The sequence below is a fragment of the Gracilinanus agilis genome, chromosome 1 (genome assembly GCF_016433145.1).
Source record: "Gracilinanus agilis isolate LMUSP501 chromosome 1, AgileGrace, whole genome shotgun sequence".
NCBI lineage: Eukaryota > Metazoa > Chordata > Mammalia > Didelphimorphia > Didelphidae > Gracilinanus > Gracilinanus agilis.
In genome coordinates, this window is record NC_058130.1 from 380,052,046 (window position 1) to 380,072,781 (window position 20,736).

The window sequence follows — 20,736 nt, forward strand, 5'->3', positions numbered from 1 at the left end:
CCAAGATGGCAGCTTAGTAGCAGTGAAAGCTAAAAACACTTTGACAATCCTTCCAAACTGTGTCATTTAAAATCACTATGGGAGTCCTTAAAACTACATTTCCCGTGGTCCAATGGGTTTCCTGTTTTGGATTACGTATTCAAGGTGAGGGACTGTTTTAAAAATAGGGGGAAGTGACTTTGAACTGCTTCTTTAGCTACCTGAGTGCATGGAGAGAGAAAAGGTAAATGACTGAGGCGAGGTTTGAATAGGTTTCTTACAGGCTCGTGGTCAATTTATCTCTATCAGCATGGCTTTTATTAAAATACTATTCTTCCTTTTGATCTCAGCCCTCATCATTTTTAATCATAACAAAACAAATCTTTAAAAAACACTTCAGGGGGCAACTGGGTAACTCAGTGTATTGAGAACCAGGCCTAGAGACAGGAGGTCCTAGGTTCAAATCTGACCTCAGACACTTCTCAGCTATGTGACTCTGGGCAAGTCACTTGACCCCCATTGCCTACCCTTACCACTCTTCTGCCTTGGAGCCAATACACAGTATTGACTCCAAGATGGAAGGTAAGGGTTTGAGAAAGAAAGAAAGGAAAAAAGGAAGGAAGGAAGGAAGGACAAAAATAAAAAGCACCTCAAAATGACAGGAGTAAAAAACCAACAGCAAGACAGAGTAAGGGGGCTCTCCCACTGAACACAACTTGGTTAACTGGAAAAAGAGGCACAAAAATTCCAATGAAGAAAAGAGTTTTTTTAAAAAACAGAATTGACCTACTGGAAAAAGAAGCTAAAAAATCCAATGAAGAAAAGAGTTCCATAAAAAGTAGAATGGGCTAAATGGAAAAAGAGCATCAAAAGGTCATGGAAGAAATTTATTCTTTAAAAATCAGAATTGGACAAATAGAAACTAATGACTTCATGAGACATCAATAGACAATAAAACAAAATCAAAAGAATGAAAAAATAGAAGAAAATATGAAATATCTCTTTGAAAAAAACAAATGACCTGGAAAATAGATCCAGGAGAGACAATTTAAGAATTATTGGACTCTCTGAAAGGCATGATCAAAATCTGGATGTTTCTAATTTATGGGACTATCTCCCAACTTGGGGATGGGATTAGTAGTTGGTGGTAGGTAACACACTCGTCATGTCACTCCCATTGGTAGTGGCATTGGCCTTTTGGTAGACTTCAGAGGCATCATTTGAGCAAGTTCAAGTTTCAAATATAAGCCAGGGATAACAAAATTCCTTGAAAACCCCCACTGACCAGACCTGACAGTTAAGTCTCCTACAAAATTTGAAACATTTGAAATGAAAATGTGGAGCATTTAGATTGGACCCAACAAGTTACCTGATATACTCCAGAGAGTAGTACTGAATAGGTGAACTTCCTTCACTTTCTCCAGGTTTCCAAGACAGTGCCACCTCGGAGTCAGAAACCACAATGACTTGAGGCTGATAAGGAGGTGATGGGGGCATACATTTATCTAATTGGGAGTAAAAGAACATGTCAGGTTATTAGAGCAAATGGATAGATTTTTATTTTTAACCCTTCCCTTCTACCTTAGAATATATATATATTCCAAGGCAGAAGATTTGAACCCAGAACCTCCTATTTCTATGCCTGGCTCTCAATCAACTGAGCCACCTAGTTGCCCCCAATGGGTAGGTTATAAATGCCCACAAAACATATATGCCTCTCCTAAGAAATCTCTCCTCACATAGGTACAATTGAATTGTATTCAAAGAGTGTTCCCATAAGCTTGAAGTATCCACATTCCAAACATTTAATCTTCTACCTCATACACAGAAAAACCACCCCTGCCGTATGGTATTAATTTCTGAGTGTTTCATTAATGATAGTCAGCTAAGAGTGTCCAGAGAAAGGAGATCAGGATGGGGAAGGGAATGTATTCCATGTCATAAAAAGACGGGCAGGACACAGTTGAAGAAACTGGGAAAAATACTAGGATTTTGGGAAAGTCCATGTTAGGGTTGTCCTGAGGAAGAAGGTCCAAATTTGTTCTGCTCAGCATCTGAGGGTAGAATTAAGAGTAACAGGAAGTTGCTGAGAGGCAGGCATAGGTTTGATATGAGGAAACATTTCTAAACAACTAGTTATCCAAAAGCTGAAAGAGCTGACATATGAAGGATCATTGTTGACCAAAGTTTATTGTCTTTGAGAATCTTAAAGAAAAGGCTGGATGTTTATTTTGTCATTTTGAACCCAGGACTTTCAGATTTTGAGGGCTTCTGCCCAATGTTGTTTCTTTTTTTTTTTTTTAACCCTTGATTTCGGTGTATTGTCTCATAGGTGAAAGAGTGGTAAGGGTGGGCAATGGGGGTCAAGTGACTTGCCCAGGGTCACACAGCTGGGAAGTGGCTGAGGCCGGGTTTGAACCTAGGACCTCCCGTCTCTAGGCCTGACTCTCACTCCACTGAGCTACCCAGCTGCCCCTTGATAGTATAATTTTAAAAATAACCTAAGATACCAGCTGTGTGACTTTGGACAAGTCATTTAAACTCTGTTTGCCTAGGAAGCAACTAGGTGGCTCAGTAGACAGAGTACTGGATCTGGAGCCAAAAAAACCTCCATTCAAATCTGGCCTCAGATACTTTTTAGCTGTGTGACCTGGGCAAGTCACTTAACTTGTGTTTACCTTAATCCACTGGAGAAGGAAATAGCAAACCACTCCAATATCTTTACCAAGAAAAACCCCATAAACAATATGGTCCATGGGGTCACAAAGAGTTAGATGAAATAGAATGACAACATATAGAATTTATACTGAAAGAGTTTCAGGGAGATTTTTTACCTTTTGATAGAGTGGTAACAAGTTGGGGAGAACTTGGGCGTCCTTTGGTGTTCCAGCCATAAGCTCTTACACCCACTCTGTAGGTGGTACCTGGTTTTAAATTCCCAATCACTACTTCCTATAAATGTTGAAAAAAAAGAAAGAGAAAGAATTCATGAGTATGGGGATTTGGAAACTTCCATTGATGCTGCATCATGCTGGCTACCTGGAGAATCCTTTTGCAACAGTTTTCAGGCTTTCTTCAAAATAAAAAGCAGTGTCAGCTAAGTTTTCTAAAAAGTCAAGAAATAAAAAAGCAACCTTACATGTTACCTATAAAATTGGAAGGTTTGCTGTCTAGAAGAATGTATGTATATATGGTTCTAGAACTGCTATTCGTCACAATTCAGAAATTGCTTATGACGTTTGAAGCAGCTCCTGTAGTTGGCTGTTGAACATAAGTAACATTCTTCCCTTGGGCCAAATGTCAGAATTCATGAGGTTTTTTTTTTTTATCTTTGACTTACAGATGCTCTTGAGAGCAATGAGACTAGTCACAAGAGATGGACCCTTTGCTTCTTACTCTGATCGTGTGGGGTGCAGCTCAGCTCTGTTTGCCCACAATCCACCAACCTCCTTTGTGTGGTCACCTCTTTTGCATGACTAAGCCAAGACTTATTTTACCCACTTTCTATGTCTGTGACCTGACAAATATCACTGAAAATACAACACTAAATAACAGACAGGATATGCCAAGGGATTCATGGTACAATGGAATTGAGTGCTAGATTTGAAATCAGAGGACCTGCATTCTACTTCCATCTGAACCTCATTGTCAATGAGACCTTGGTTAAGTCACACAAATTATGTCACTAGATGAGGAATTCTTAACCTCTTTTTGTGACATGGCAATCTAACAGTCCAGTGAAGCCTATAGACCAGTTCATAGTTTTATTTTTATTCATAAAATATGATCCATAAGATTGCAAAGGAAATCAAGTACATTGAAAACAATTATCAAAAAATACATATTTTAAAATTACAAGTTCTCAGGTTCCATGTTAAAAATGCATGCAGATTGTCTCTCTTTGGTTTCCTCTTCTATAAAATGAAGAGGTTGGACAAAATTACCTTCAAAGCCCCTTGTAGTTCTAAAAATCTATGAGCTTATCATGATGCTGTGTTCTTGGATTCCATTAGTGAATCTTGACTCTAAAGCCTTCTTTCTTTCTATAAGGAAAAGATCCAGGTGAGAAGGAAAAGCTCTAGATCATAATTGGACCTGGCTCTGTGTTTGTCTTCTTTCTAGTAGCCCCAGTGTTACAGTATCATTCAGCTAAGATTATCCTTATCAGCCATACACCTACAGACATTGTGATCCTCATCTCTGACCTGGCCTCTGTGTGAACAAAATTGGTTTCCTCCAAGTCAACCAATACAAATTTGGATTCTTTTAAGAGGAACTTAATTAGAACACCAAGTGGGGAAAAAGAAAGAAAATGCTAAAGAACAGACATGAACTATTATACTATAGTGGAAATATGGAGCCAGGAAACCTGAGTTTAAATTCTATCTCTTCCACTTACTACTGGGCAAATCCCTTCATCTCTCTAAGATTCATTTCCTGATTTGCAAAATGAAGAGGTTGGATAAAATGGTCTTTACAGTTATCTCTAGAGGCTAAATAATCTGCTTCTAAGCTCTGTGTCCTTATAGAGCATATATTTATTGGTCTAAATTAATGGTTGTCTAGACAAAGAATGACTTATCTTATTACAACAATTATTAAATTATTGTAATATGATAAATTATCTATTTTAACCTTGCTTCTACACTCTCCGTGAAATTCCGATAGAAGAAGGCACTTCACTAACTAATCCTCTAAGATTCCTGGACTTTGTGAAATGATATAGGTGACTCCATAAGGTTCACTTTCTTCATTTGGTCAGCTAGGTGGCACAATGTATAGAACAACAGTCCTGGAATCAGGATGACTCAACTTTATGAGTTCAAATCTGGCCTCAGACACTTCCTTATAGTGTGAACTTAGGCAAATCACTTAATCCTCCATATCTCAATTTCATTATCTATAAAATGAGCTGAGAAGGAAATGGCAAACCACTCCAGTATATTTGCCAAGAAAACCCCAAATGGGGTCACAAAGAGTAGAGTATGACTGAAAAAAAAAAACAACTGAACAAAAATATGGAGGAATATGGAGCTGGATTAGATGGCTTCTGAGATCTCTTTCCACTCCAAGCCTGTGGTGCCATCACTTTATAGTCCTCTTCTTTAGATTTAGGATGTTACTAAGGCTGGAGTCTCTAATTCATTTTTCTTCCATTTCATACCTAGCTAGTTATTAAGGTTAGAAGTAGCCTTATTGTTAAAAGTAAACCCCCAGGCTAGTATTTGCAATAATGAGTAACTAGTTTTTAGAGTGTAAAGAACCTTATTAAATAAAATTTAATAAACAATGAATTTCCTCCACTGGAAGAGAGTAGTTTTCCTATTTGTGTCTATTAATTAAATAAAAATGGGTTGGCATGTGTTTTTTAGGACTTCTTGGCTCCAGGTTTGGGAAATCACAAATCTCTTTGACTTTATCTTGTAGATGCACATGTTATATTCAAACCATGAGAATTCTTGGTCTCACCTTGACTGACAGGGGAGACAGTTGGAGACATAGGAATGTTCCCAGATGCCGTGAGCCAGGGGCAAAAGTTGATTAGCCTGAGAGTATAAATACCCTTAACAGCCATCTGGGAGGGGTCTTTGACCATTGGTCATTGGTTTTCTCTCTGAATCTCCCTAGAACTTTAGGTCTGAATCATCATAGCTCTTTAGGTCTTTGGGTCCCTGGGTGGTGAAAGGGAGGAAGGGAGGTCTGGGAAGAAGAGGGTGGTTAAGGTTTGAATACTTCCTGAAGGCTGTCAAGGCCAACATATCACAAACTGATAATAAGAAAGCTGAGAGGAAATCATCAACACAGCTGCACCAACAGAGCAGACTACTCTCTCTGATTTGGCAGTGGTCAAGCTAAAACAAAGGGATTGTGAAGAACAATAGCTCCAGCTTTACTGAATCAATAGCCTCCAGTCCTAAGTGATTATAGATTATAGATATTAGATTGACAGGGTCTCCAATCCCCAATCCATATCCTGATTATTGTTTCCCTAATTAAGATAATAGATAAAGTATTTAATAAGTACCTTCCTGAGTGGTCATTATATCATGACCCTTGGGGAGGGAGCAAATGCAGTCAGATGAACAACGTGATCCAAAGCTAATCAGAGCCCAATATTAATAATTGGTCCAACCTCAGGTGGGACCTGAAAGGGTTACCCATCCACCTGACCTTCGGGGTCCTTCCTGGGCAACTGTTATCTAGAAGAGGAAATTATAACATCCAGCAAGGGTGATTGGGGTTGGTGTTCCCCCATCACCAACACCTAAGGAGAATACAGAGATACAGCTCCATCCTCACCAATATTCATATTCCCTAGCAGGGCACCCTTTCTTTATAACACACATGGCCAAGTCACTGGACACCCTTGTTCCTCAAATCTTTTTTTGCCTAACCAGCTCTCTTTGACAATTGACTATAGACTTCTTGTACTTTAAGTATTTGAAGAACTTTAATTTCAAATCAGTTTAAGGATCAAATGGCAGAAACTGCAGAAAGGAAGATTTAGGTTCCATGTAAGGAAAAAAAAAACTCCCTAAACAATCAGAGCATCACAAAAGTACAATGGATGATTGTAGGAAGGAATGAGTTGCTCTCATTGGGAATTTTTAATCCATTACAGACAGATTTGTCAAGTATGTTAGAGAGTAGATTCTTGATCATGTATGATTTGGAATTTTTGGTTTTGGAAGGCCTTCCCAAACCAAGATCTTATTATCATTGATTCTTTTTTTTGCCAAAACTCAAGCCCCTTTTGGATTTTCCACTAAATTTCTTCAGCCAAGCCCACCTGAGGTTATGTCCTTAGTTCCCTGATCATTTGAAAAGCAAAAATGATTTCCCAGAAACCAAATGAATCATAGGGGCAGTGAAGTGGTACAAAAGATAGTGTCCTGGGTCTATATTCAGAAATATAAACTGTTTTTTCCTCATCCATTTGCTCTAGTTTCCTCATCTGTAAAATAAACTGGAGAAGGAAATGTCAAAGCTCTTCAATTTGCCAAGAAAACTTCCAAAAGGGGTCATGAAGAGTCAGACAGAAATTTAAGAATTACCATTCCTTTACTGGCTCAGATCATCATATTTTCCCAATTGCCTGTTCTCTATCTGCAGACTCAATAAGGTAAGCCCCACATCATGGGAATGATATATAAGACCTCCCACAAATGCTCTATCCCTCCTCTTTGATTCCCCCGACCTTTCTTTCAAATTCTGCAGCACTGGGAGTCAGTACAATTCTCTGGACCTAAGCCACCAATTTCTCCTTTTATTATTGATTTTTAAAAAATGAATGTTTGTATTTTTCCAGATTACATGTTGATATAATTTTAATAATAATTTTCTGACATTTTGTAATCTTTGTTCTCTCCCTCCCTCTCCCTCCCCAAGAAAGCAGGTAATAGATACAGCTGGTACATGTATTATCATACAATACATATTTTCTATGCTTGTCACATTGTGAAACATAGCACATATCACTTACACTAGAGGAAAATTCATGGAGGAAATAAAGTGAAGAATGGTATACTTCAATCTGCATTCATATTCCATCAGTTCCTTCTATGGTAGTGTTATAGTATTGATTTTTAATGTTTATATTCTGAGTGCCTCCCCCAACTAGAGTATAAGCTTTTTGAGGATGAAAATAGTGATTTTTTACATCCTTGTTTACCATGAATAGGTACAGCTAGATGACTCAGAGAATAGAGTGCTGGTTCTGGAACAGAAAGACCTGAGGTAGGTTACTTTCAGTTACACACTTAATCTCTGTTTGCCTCAGTCTACTGGAGAAGGAAATGGCAAACCACTCTAGTATTTTTGCCAAGAAAACCCCATGGAATGTGTGGTCCACAAAGTCATGAGGAATCATACACCACTGAACAACAACAATAACACAATAAATGACCTTGCATAGGCTCTTCTAAATAGGTAAGCACTCAATAAATTGTCAGACTCAAGACAATCAACAATAACCCCAAAATGAACCAATACTTTTTTCTTTACCTTTTATTTTTTTTTTATTTTGGGGGATTTTTTATTTAATTAATTTAGATGAACCAATACTTTTAAAAGAGCTTCCTGCACACAAAGAACTTTGCTACCAATTGTAATGCAGGGTTTCTTGCATTGCAATATTACCCTAGGCAATCCTGTCAGTTATCAGAATGGAATTCTGGGGTGGCAGGTGCCAGATTCCAGGTACTAACCGGCATTTGGGCTGTGACTATATAAGGCCCTGCAAACCCAACCTTGGGGTTCTGTTTTCTATTAACTTCACCCAGACAACTTGCTATCCAATTTAATAGCTTCTTAGCATGGAAGGGAATAAGGATTAGGGATGCTGGAAGAAGTACAGAATTGTAGGATTTCATGCTGAAAAGAATCACAGAAAACACAGGAAAAACATTCTCCTTGACCTTTCTCTAACATCTGATGCCACTGACAAGCCTGTCTCCTGTATGGTCTCTCTTCCCATGACTTCCATGACAATCTTCTGTCTCTGTTCTCCTACTTGCCTGGCCATTTCTCATTCTTCCTTGCTGCATCATTATCAATTTCCCATCCCATTAGCATAGGTATTCCCAGGTATCTTCTCTTTTCTTCCTCTTTCCCTTAGTGATCTTCATTGTTTGGAAGGGCTTTAATGTCATCTCTATGAAGATAACTCATGAATTTATATATTCAATCCTAATCTCTCTCTTGTTCTCTATTCTCATGTCTTTCTCAACTTCTCACTAACTTTTAACTCCCACATCCAAATGGATATGAAGACTTGTCAAATTTACCCTTGTAACATCTCCCAAATGTACTCCTTTGTCTTTTTTGACACTAACACTCACATTAAATCATCTAGTGTTACCCTCATCAAATTGGGATTATGGCAATAGCCTACTGGTGGGTCTGCCTGCCTCAACTTTCTATTCTAAACCATCCTTCAGCTACCAAAGTGATTTTCCCAAAGTACAGGTTAAACCTGTCACTTGTCCTTGCCCAATAGATTCCAGGGATTTCCTATTGCTTCTACAATTGAATGAAAAAGTGCTCTTTTAGCCATTCAACCTTTCTAATTTTCTTAAACTTTATTACATGAATGCAACATCCCATCTCTCATCTCCCAGCATTTTCTTTGGCTGTTCTCCATACCTGGAACTCTCTTCCTCCTCAATTCTGTCTACTAACTTCCCTGGCTTCCTTCAAGTTCCAACTAAAATCTCATCATTTAGAGGAAGCCTGTCCCAACCCCTCTTAATTCTAGTGCCTTCTGTTAATTATTTATTTATCCTGTGTTTGAATTGTTTTGTATATGTTTGTTTGCATGTTTTCTCAAGCTACTTGAGGGCAGGGATTCTCTTTGGTCTCTTTTTGTCTTAGCACAGTGCCTGGCACATAGTAGGCACTTGATAAATCTTTATTGATTGATCCTATGTGCCTTTGCAACTTTATTTCCTACTATTTTCCTTCATAAACTATTCCATTTAAACTGGCTTACTCCTGTTCCCTGAACTTGATACTGAACTCTCACCTCCATGAATTTTATGAGCTATGCTTGGAAGAGACAGAAGTTGAACCCATTCAAATAATATTATTCCACCTAATCCAATGCAAGAAATAACAGGCGCCACAGTTTCAAGATGAGGAAATAAAGTTGTCTTTGACAGGTAGCCAGGGTTTTCTAGCTACTCCCATGTCCCAGGCATTTTGGGAGCAAAAGGAAACTACTTTGCAGCTCCATCTCCTTTTTTGTTTATTTTTTTTTTTACCCTTCATACTTGGAATCCCTTATCCTAATTACAACATTTCTATAATCCATCCAATTCTTCACTTCTTGTTAAGGAGGGTAAAAGGCTAGAGGGTGTACATATACATATATATGTATATGTATATATACATATCTTTTTCTACCCTTCTTTTCCCACCCTTGAAACTCCTAAAGCAAACAGAATTCCTTTTCTAGACCAACTAAAATATTTCAAAGCTGTCTGTTTCATGTTCCTCCTCTCCTAAAAAATCATAAAATTGTATGAATTAAAGATGTGGTCTGCAAAAATCATTATAAGTCATAATTTGGAAGTTCAGCCTGTATGTACCAAAAGCTAGCATTAAACACTCTTACTGGGTGTAAAGCTGTTTGATACATGGGTGGAAAAGATTAAGAAATGTGAAAATCACCAAAAATATTTACTAAAAACCTTTAAAACCAGATTGCCTTGGGCCTACTCAAGTTTACAAATAAAAAAAAAAGATTTTTATGCAAAAAAAATCAGGAAAATTTTTACATCTAGAAGGTTGTCGTGTGGAAATTTTTAAAACAAATTATCTCTCAGGTGTGGGAAGTTAGTTTTTTTTCACTTAACTGCAGTTTTGGAGGCAGAATCCATTTATTTTCCTGTACTGGGGCTTGGCATTTCAATTTAATTTGATTCAATATTCATTAAGTGCCTACTATGTACAAGGAAGTGAGCTAACCTCTAGATTAGAAGAAAATAGTCCCTGTCCTGGAGGATATAGAGTGAGGAGCAGAATTTGGACATCAGATTGTTCATTTTCTTCTCTAATATCCCTTCTCTTATCTAACTGACTTCATTACTGTGATGACGAATCATAATTCCTTGATAGACTATCAGACTAATTCTGGGTATCTGACTGTCCATTATTTCAGATTTGTACCAACTTAGATGAGAAGTTAAAGGATTTTTTATGTAGAAAAATAATTTTAATTGAATGAAATTTTCAATAGCTAAGCTATTTCTTTTAATCCTGTTTCTACTATGATTTTCTTGTCAATTTACCCTTTTTCCTTTCTTTTGTTTTGAAGAACAGAATGAAGAAAAAAATAAATCACTTGGATTTTACACAAGAGCTAAGACTCAGGTCACCTTCAAAAAATTTTCCCCCTACCAGTTTGTGTTTATCTATTACTTAGTAGAGTGAATCCTAAATATTTTTCCTCTTAACACTTCCTTGAATAATAATTGGATGACTTATTATTTAATATCTCCTCATTTGTCTCCACATCTGTTAAATAAGAAAGTTGTATTAGATGATTTAAGGTCCTTCCTGCTCTAAATCCTCTGATTTTCTGTTTCTATTTGCTCTTTTTTTTCAAATAAAAAAGAAATCCAGGACAAGAAATGAGTCTGAGGTAAACCCCAGAATCCAGTATTCTCTTGCTTCTTTTAAAGATCACCAGAAATGACTGGAGTAATTTATTTTTTGACAACAAACAATAGACATAATGAGGAAAAATCTCTAAGAAAATATTTATCACATGATCATATAACTTGTTCTTTGGGGAACATTTTGTCAGAACAGCACTGAAAGATCATTGCAATAGATCAACTGAGAAAAGGAAGGGAGAGAAGAGGAGGGAGAAATAAAGTAGTAGAATATGCAGCGCTATTTCTTGAAGATACATGAAAGGATGAGAATTATACATGAGGATGCCAGTCAATCACTAGTTTCTCCCTGGAATCTCCTGAGGCCCTCTCACTATTCTAACCCCTTGCATTTATATTTGGCACTGAATAGATTTTCCACAGCTTCCTCCATTTTTCTGGAAGCTCTCCTCAGGGGTGTCCAGAATACTTCCTCCAACCAGACCACTGTACTCTGTATTCAAAGAAAACAAATGCCCACACAGCAGCCACTCTGACTGAGTGACCACAAACACTTGAGATCTATAAAACAGCCCTTTAAATGCCTGTGCTCAGCTAATCTGAAGTCAAGGAGGCAGATGTGCCAGGCTAAATACTAGGAGAGATTTCCTTTTAAGCAGTTCTAGTTTTCCTCATGAAATGAACTAACCAATCCATTTGCCAAATGTCACTTATTCTTTTATTTTGGGTCAGATTTTATTCCACAATAAAGGTATTTTAAAGATACAATGTGGGGCAGCTAAGTGGCTCTGTGAGCCAGACCTGGAGACAGGTGGTCATGGATTCAAATATGGCCTCAGACACTTGCAGGTTGTGACCCTGGGCAAGTCACTTAAATCCAATTGCCTAGCACGTGCCATTCTTCTGTTTTGGAACCAAAACTTAGTATTGACTCTAAGATGGAAGGTAAAGTTTAAAAAAAAATAGGAATATAAGCTCTTTGAGGAGAGGGGAGGGACTCCATCTTCATATCCCCAGCACCTAGCACATGGTAGACAATAGTGACTGTTAAAATGGTCTGAAATGGATGTGGTGCATCTCTTCCTCCACCCTCCCACCCTCCATTATCTCATACTGATTTGTAAATCCTGCTATATCTTAAATATTTGTTATTCTTCTACATGTACAGTTCTCTGATCTGCATTTAGCAGATCCAAAGGTCTCTTATTTTGCAATTAGTAGATTCTTGAAAGCCCATTCAGGAAATTTTTGTTTGTGGGACCTGAATGTAAATTACCTATTCTCTTCTGTTCTAACTAACCATTCATTTCCTTGCTGCTCAACTCTCCTAACCTACTGGGATCCATGCTATATACGTTCAGAAATGAAGTCATAAGATATCACTTGTCTTTTATTCCAGTCATGTAGATGATCTGTGAAGATACTGATTCCAGCAGAAACAGACTTTCTGGTTAGATTCCTTGTCTCAAGTATTGCCCCACTCCAATTTCTCCTCCATTTAGTGACCAAAGTGATCATTCTAAAGTCTGACCCTGTTACTTCCTCTCCTCAAAACTCCACTGGCTCCCTATTACTTCCAGGATCAAATAACAAGCTTAAAAAAATTTTTTTAAATCGTTATCTTCTGTCTTAGAATCTATACTAAGTTATGAGCAAACATGAGCTAGAGAGGACTATAAGGTATAATATATTGTAATTATATTAAATTAAAAAGCTTTTGTACAAACAAAACCAATGTAACCAAGATTAGAAGGGAAAACAAACTGGGGAAACCACTCATAATAAATTTCTCTGACAAAGGTCTAATTTCTCAAATCTATAGATAACTAAGTCAAATTCATAGAATAAAAAGATATGAACAAGCAGTTTTCAGATGAAAAAAATCAAAGCTATCAATGATCATATTTTTTAAATGTTCTAAATCACTCTTGATTACAGAAATGAACATTTAAAAAAATGCTGAGGTACCTTATCAGATTGGTCAATATAACAGTTAAGGAACACTAATGCATTATTGGTGGAGTGGTGAACTAATCCAACCATTCTGAGGAACAATTTGGAAGTATGTCCAAAGGGTCATAAAACTGTGCATATCCTTTGACCTACTAAAATAGCACTACTGGTTCACAGAAATCATAAAAAGGAGGAAAGGATGTACTCATACAAAAATATAGTAGCTCTTTTTGTGGTGTTATCCATCAACTGGGGAATGCCAAACAAATCATGGTATATGTTGATGATGGAATACTATTGAGATATATAATAAATGATAAGCAGGATGATTTCATTAAAAAACCTAGAAAAATCTACATGAACTGATGCACAGTGAAATAAACAGAACTGGGAAAACACTGTACACAACAACAGCAATATTGTCCAATGATCAATTATGAAAAATGTATCTATTTTTCAGCAATGCAATGATCTGGGACAATTCTGAAGGACTTATGATAAAGAATGCTATCCAACAGAGAAAGAACTTTTGTAGTCAGATGTATTTCAAAGCATACTATCTTCCACTTATGGTTTTATTTTGGAGTATTAGTTTTGTATGGGTGTGCTCTTACAACAGTTAGCAATGTGGGAGTGTGTTTTGCATGATAATACATGTATAGCCAGATCAAATTGCTTACCATCTCTGAGTTGGGGGAGGGAATTGAGGAAGGGAAATGGTTTGGATTTTATAATTTTAGAAAATGTATGTTGACAATTATTATTACACATAATTGAGAAAATAAAATACTTTTGAATTAAAAAAAGAGAGAGAAGAAAGAAAGAAAGAAAGAAAGAAAGAAAGAAAGAAAGAAAGAAAGAAAGAAAGAAAGAAAGAAAGAAAGAAAGAAAGAACCTATACTAAGTGTTCGTTCCAAGAAAAAAGAGAGGTAAAGGCTAGGCAGTTTTGGTTATGTGACTTGCCCAGGTCATACAGGCAAGAAGTGTCCAAATTCAGATTTGAACCCAGGACCTTCCATATCAAGTTTAGAATGTTCTTACTCCTCCTTTTCATGGCTTCAACTCATCTCAAATCCCACCTTTTTTTCTCAAACATACTATATCATCATCATCTTCTTCTTGTCCTCCTCCTCCTCCTCTTGCTCTTTCTCCTCCTCTCTTCCTCCTTTTCCTCTTTCATCTCATTTGAGATCTCTTCCACAGAATGACTAATATCTATATCAGATTGCTTTCTGTCTCAGGGGGAAGGATAGGGAGAAAGTGAGGAAGGAAGAGTCAAAAGAAAGGAGAGAAATTTGGAACTCAAAACTTTAAAAGAAGAATTGTTTTTACATATAATAGAGGGAAAATAAAATATTATTTAGAAAAAGAAATTTTTCCTAGCCATCTCTAGTGCTAGTACCTTCCTTGTGAGATTACCTTGCATTTCCTCTGTATGTATGTTGTAGGTACTAATAGTTATTTGTATATCTTCACTATTAAAATGTAAATGTCCTGTTTTTGCATTCCTTTGTATCCTCAGAGTTTAATATAGTTGTTGACACATAGTAAGCACTTAATAAATATTGACTGATTAACAAAGCAAAGTGATCTATGAAAATAGCACCAGTTGAAAGTTAACTAACATTCGAATTCAAATGTGGCAATTCCTCAAATTTGGTTTTCCTCTTTCTTCCCCAGCTCTATTCTGCCAAATTATTTTGTATTTCTGTGTACACTCTTTCTCCTGGGTTGGAATGTAAGCTCCCCAAGGGTAGGGGCTGTTTTTTTTCATTTTTATTGTTATTATATTTTTCTTTTCTGTGTAGAAACAGAACTTGTTTTTATCTGACTTCTTGCTTCAAAAAAAAACTACATTTAGTTTGTAGGGAAAATTGTTGAGAATAAGGGCAAAGGAGAGTGAGTTGCAGGTAGTAGTAGTATGCAAATAATTATTAGAATTTTAGAGGTGGAGAAAACTTTGAAGAGCACCCCAGAGAGACAAGCAATTTGCCCAGGTATCTAAATTCCACAAATTCATAAAACCAGCTAGAGGTAGAATTGAAATTAGAACGGAAGTATTCTGACTTCCAGATAAGTATTTTTTCCATCACCGCATGAGCACATTACATAAAGCCTCCTCTACTGTCAAGAAATCCCTTTCATTTCTCACCTTAAAAATGCTAAATCATCCACTTTCATCCCCAGATTGAAAACTGTTTAGGTTCATGAATGTATTTACAGGGATTTCAGTCTAAGGGAAGAGTTAGCTGAAGCAACATCATAAAGCTCAAATTCGAAGGGATCTTAGAGACCTTCCAGTTCAAGCCACTCATTTTACAGATTGGGAAACTGAGGCCCAGGAAGGTTAATTGTCATTCCCAAGGTCATATGGGAAATGATAGGGGTAGGAATTGAACCTAGGTCAACAGACTCCAAATCTTTCCACCAAAGCAATGGATCAGAACTCCACAAAACTGCCATTTTATTGATTGAAACAGACTAACTGAGCATCAGTTCTCCCTACTTTTTTTAACTTAACCAAGAAAATCAAACATTTTCACCTCAAATACTTCTCTTGCAGTAGGCAAGCTTTAAATCCTAATTTCAAAAATCAACTCCTGTTTGGTTGAATTGATTACATCCTGTAGAAATGTCTGAAGTAATTGAGACTGTGTGCAGCAACAATTCAGAGGGAGTAAAGTGAAGAGAAAAGAAGGAAAAGAAAAACCAACCATTGTGACACTTTACCAGTTTAAATATTTTCTCTCTCTTCCAATCTATTTCACCTGGCCTCGAGACAGAGATTAAATTATTTCAATCTTTTAAAAAATGGGCATCTTATGCTTATATTGCTGTGTGAGCTGAAGCATCACACAGCAAGGCTAAAAGAGGCTTATTTTTTTAATGATTAAAAATTCACCTTGTACACTCCACGGTCTCTGCTCTCACTAGCAATATGCACTGTCTGGTTGGGCTGACTGATTAATAAATATCAAAAGAGTGTCTGCCAACTTCAATATTTTGATGAGAAGAGACCACCTACACTCTTAAAGTTTGCATCATGGGTACATTAGCATGTGAAGCATACTTACAAAAGCTGCCTGGTCATTCAGTGGACCCTGTAGAGGGAAAAGAAAAGAACAGCATGAAGGATGATGGGATATCTAAAGCCTCAAGGTCAGTCTGAAAACTTACTCCTCTAGTGCCCCCATCAGAGTTGGAGACTCACGTCATTCCTATGGAAACCCACTGCTCCAGAACCTTCCTTCCAATCCTTTAATTCACACCAGTCCTTTCTCACCTTTGAACCTTTGTCCCATTCAAATGGGATGCCCTTTCTATCCTGTTCCATCAGCCAAATACTTTTACATCACATTTTTGCAGAATTTTAAAGTATACAAAGTGCTTTCATCTTAGAGAAGCGTGCAAGAACAGGAGTGAATGTATTATTATTTCCATTTTAGACATCATTGCTGTCTGGTGGATCTTTTTTATTTAACCCTTACCTTCTTTTTTGGCAAGGGCTATGCAATCAGGGTTAAGTGATTTGCCCATGGTCACTTAGCTAAGAAATGTCTAAGGTCAGATATAAATCCAGGTCCTCCTGACTCCAGACCTGGTTCTCTATCCACTGTGACAACTAGCTGCCCCTGTTGGTTTAATTTTGAGCAACCTTTCTGAGTCTCAATTTCCTTCTCTGTAAAATGAAGTGGTTTGACTACATGAGCTCTAAAGTCCTCTTTTCAGCTCCAAATCTATGAACATAGAGGAAACTGAGAAGGCCCAGAGAAATTAGGTAACTTGTCCAAATCCACACAGATTTTATCCAGGTAGTATAGTAAGACAGCAAGGTGGTTTGGCAAAAAGGACACTGAACCCGGAGTTAGAAAACCCTGAGTTCAAATCTCAACTTAGAGATTTATTATCTTCGTGACTCCAGCAAAGTCACATCTACTGTAAAATGGACTCGATGGACTCCAAGGTCCCTTCTAGCTCTAAATCTTCGATCTTATAAGTAGCAAAGCTGGGGTTTGAATTTCAGGTCCTATAATTAATTCTAAGTCCAGCACTTCACACTCCTTTAAATTCCTGTTTCCATGAAATCTTCCTTCGCCAGTGTAGCCCACACCAAATTCTGCCCTTCTCTGAGCACCTCTAACATTTCTAATCTATGACTCATAATTCAACATTTAATGACCATTCCTTAAAGACTTGGGCTATTCACTGTTTCATATCTTCTCTTTCCAAAGAGACTCTAGGTAGCTCATGGGCAAGGACAATGTTATATAATTCTGTTATATCCCCTTTATCAACTAGTCCCAAACTAATTGCTTAAACAGGGAACAAAAGGAATCAGCTACATAGTAAATGCTTGTTGATGTCAGCAGGATGAGAAAAATGACTAGAATCTGGCAGGAAACTCTTGTGTTAAGAAAAAACAATAGGAACTTTTTAACTTCAAAGCCTTGAGACCAGTATCCCAATTCTTTGCCAGTCCCAGGTAGGAGGTGCAGTTTCTGTTTTGGCAGCCCCCACTTGGGGGGGGGGGAGACGGGGAGAGAGAAGACAGAGAGAGAGAGAGAGAGAGAGAGAGAGAGAGAGAGAGAGAGAGAGAGAGAGAGAGAGAGAGAGAGAGAGAGATTGAGAGAGAGAGAGAGAGAGAGAAAGAGATGGAGAGACACAGACAGAGAGAAATTGAAAAAGAGAGAAACAGAAATAGAAACAAAGACAGAGACAGAGAGAATACTGAGAATGAGAAAAGGTGGTACAGAATATGCCCAAGGATAATGAATAGTTTTACTGAGTAGTCTTTTGTTTCTTCTTTTTTTAATTGTTTATTATAAAGAATAGCTTTCAGTGTAGGAAAAGGGGGAATAGGTTTGGAAATGAAGTTGATGGGAAAAACAAAGTATATACTCCCCAAATTAAAAATTAGGGGCAAAAAGGAAAGAAAATGTTAAAGAATAAAAATTTGCTCAAAGAAGAAAGGTGAGAACACATAACGGAATGAAGAAAAACTACAAGAAAATGGAAGGATAGAGTAATAGGAGAGAGAAAAATCAAAGAGAACCATTTTAAAATATAGTGAAAATACATTGTTCTCTTCATTGTGTCTCTTCAGGCATTTAGGAACATTCAGATTTGACATTTTTACTTTTAAAGCTTTCCTGGGAGTTAGCTCTAAAAGATCAAAATTGAACTTTATGCGGAAAAGGAAAACGACTTTAAAGAAATTGTTTTCAGAATCATTGACAAAAAGACTTAGAAGTAGAAAACAGGAAAATTTTAACTATTATACTTTCTGCAAATGTCTAAATGTTCAGAGGCATACCACACATATTTTTCCTTATTTTTTAAAAACACATCATGTTGATGACTTTTGTCATTATATCACTGTCATTTTGGGAAACAAAACAATGAAACCCCAACTCCTCCTCTAGATCAAACCTTCAAAGAAAACAATCAAGGAAACAAAGGGGAAAATAAGTACAAATATCAGATACAATGGCCCTATCTGATTGTGTACACTGTGTCCTGAATTAGTAGTCTCCCACCTCTCCAACATGCAAATTTAAGGAAAATCATACTTAAAGGACAAGAGATATTCTAATTCCCACTGCTCACTATTGGGCGCACCCTTACCGCCATTGACGTTCATATCGCATCCAAGAGATGTTGCTTGTGATGGGGATACTCACCATATTGAGTATGTCCTCATTGACAGGCACATCTTGTGACATCTGGTGGAGGAATTTGTCCTCCCTGGCCTCAGAGTAAAACACCTTGAAGAAATATAGTTAACTGGGGTCAACAGGAGTGCAAAGGTTTTCTTACAGAATACATACTGCTCTAATTTCACTAAAAGCTGCAGGGAATTAATTCCTCACGTTTCATTGCTTCCTCCACATCCCCTTCCATTTGTTCCCCCATCCTCCCATACACTTTATTTACACAGTAACCTACTTCAGATCATATTAAATAGATGACTTTCCCTTAAAAACCTTATATCACTTTCCTTTGAGCTCCCTCAGTGCCTAGTGATTGGATCCACTGCTGACATTCTTTTTCACTTACCAGTAGGGTGTTTTGTAACAGCTTTCTATTTGTTTCCTACAAACATGCTCTGTCTTTCCAAACTTGATAGACCATATCTACCACCTCTATTAAACCTGGCCTGAAGCTATGAATCAAGAAGGAACCACAGAGGTGTTTGACTAACTCGATTGTAGCTTATAAACATGCTGGAATAAGCTGTTTCTGCCCTCGTTTCAAGGCTATTGGAAGAATGGGGCATTTCCAGAGTAGTGATGCAACTAGAATTAGGGCTGCTTGTTTAACCCAGAGACAGGAAGGAAGGAGAAGATTGACAGACACTGGAAAAACAGACATTTGGGGGCAGCTCGATGGCTCAGTAGATAGAGATCTGGGTCTAAAGATGGGAGATACTGGGTTCAAATCTAGCATCAGACACTTCTTAGCTGGGTGACCCTAGGCAAGTCACTTAACCCCCACTGTCTAGTCTTTAGCATTCTTATCTCTTGGAACCAACTCACATTATTGATTCTAAGATGGAAGGTAAAGTATTTCAGAAAAAAGGCAGGCATTCTACTTTTAACAATTACCAAGTCTATATACTCACAGTATATCCAGTGATGAGACTGGTGTGATGATGTGGCATTCTCCATTGAGCTCGGAAAGCTGAACAGTTTAAAGAGTCCAACAGGATATCAACAGGGGGACCCAGTCTGCCTACCTCAAAACAAAAGGATATTGCATTAGAAGGTCCAAGGGAAGTTTTATCTAGTTGTTAAGGAGAAAATCTAGAAATCCAGAAAAAATTCAAAATCTATTCTTTGAAAAGAAGGCTGTCTAGAGTCAATGTATTTTACCATGTTGGATTTTTTCTGGGAAATTAACCCAGGATCTTTTGATCAAATCCCTTCCATGTTCTTTGAGGTCTTAGACACCACAAAGAAGACTCTGGGATGAGAATATCTTGATCCTATCCCTGTCAGGTATTTAGTTATGGACTGATTTGAGACTTTAAGATCATCTACCATTGATCAATGTATTTCTGAGTTTAAAGATCTATATAATAAACTCAAAGCTGCCCAAAAAGAAAAAATCTGAGAACCTACACAGAACAAAAACCAAAGGCAATAATCATAGATTCACCCACAGATCTGCAGGAGAACATCTGCTGCATTTCCTCTGGGGAAACCACCAGTTACTTCTCTGGTAAGAATTAATGCAAGGGAGATTTTCCTTTAGAGTTTTACAGATACTTTAATAAGAATGTTACTGTCCTCAGTGTCACATTCAGTAATGGAGAATTCAGATCTAAACAGCTGGCCAATGTTTGAGAAATTCAAGTACATAAGTTATAAGAAAAGTTAGGAACAGTCAATGTTGGAATGCCTGTGGGAAAAATAGGCCCACTTGTGAATTTCTGGAGGAGCTATGAATCTATCTGGCTAACAATTTTATGTAAGACAAGTGGCTAAACTGTCCATATCCTTTGACACAGTAATCCCATTATTCCATATATCACAAGAAAGTCAGAGAATAACAAATTATCTAATATATATCGACATACTTATAGTATAAATAGTGTATGTATACTCACAGCATACTCATTCTTATGTGTATACAAAAAGTATACTCAGGTATATGAATATACAAAAAGTAAAAAAAAGAATACTCA

The 20,736-nt window shown here is 37.2% G+C and overlaps 1 protein-coding gene across 1 annotated transcript in view; it reads right to left on the reverse strand.

Annotated features, from left to right (window-relative positions):
• EGFLAM (EGF like, fibronectin type III and laminin G domains) overlaps positions 1-20,736 on the reverse strand; it is a 261,725-nt gene that overhangs the window by 156,505 nt on the left and 84,484 nt on the right. The window contains exons 2-6 of the mRNA XM_044681387.1: positions 19,672-19,781; positions 18,731-18,814; positions 16,124-16,150; positions 2,814-2,931; positions 1,349-1,484 (exon numbers count right to left, since the gene is read on the reverse strand). Of these exons, the coding sequence (XP_044537322.1) occupies positions 1,349-1,484; positions 2,814-2,931; positions 16,124-16,150; positions 18,731-18,814; positions 19,672-19,781 (475 nt within the window). The remainder of the gene's footprint in view (positions 1-1,348; positions 1,485-2,813; positions 2,932-16,123; positions 16,151-18,730; positions 18,815-19,671; positions 19,782-20,736) is intronic.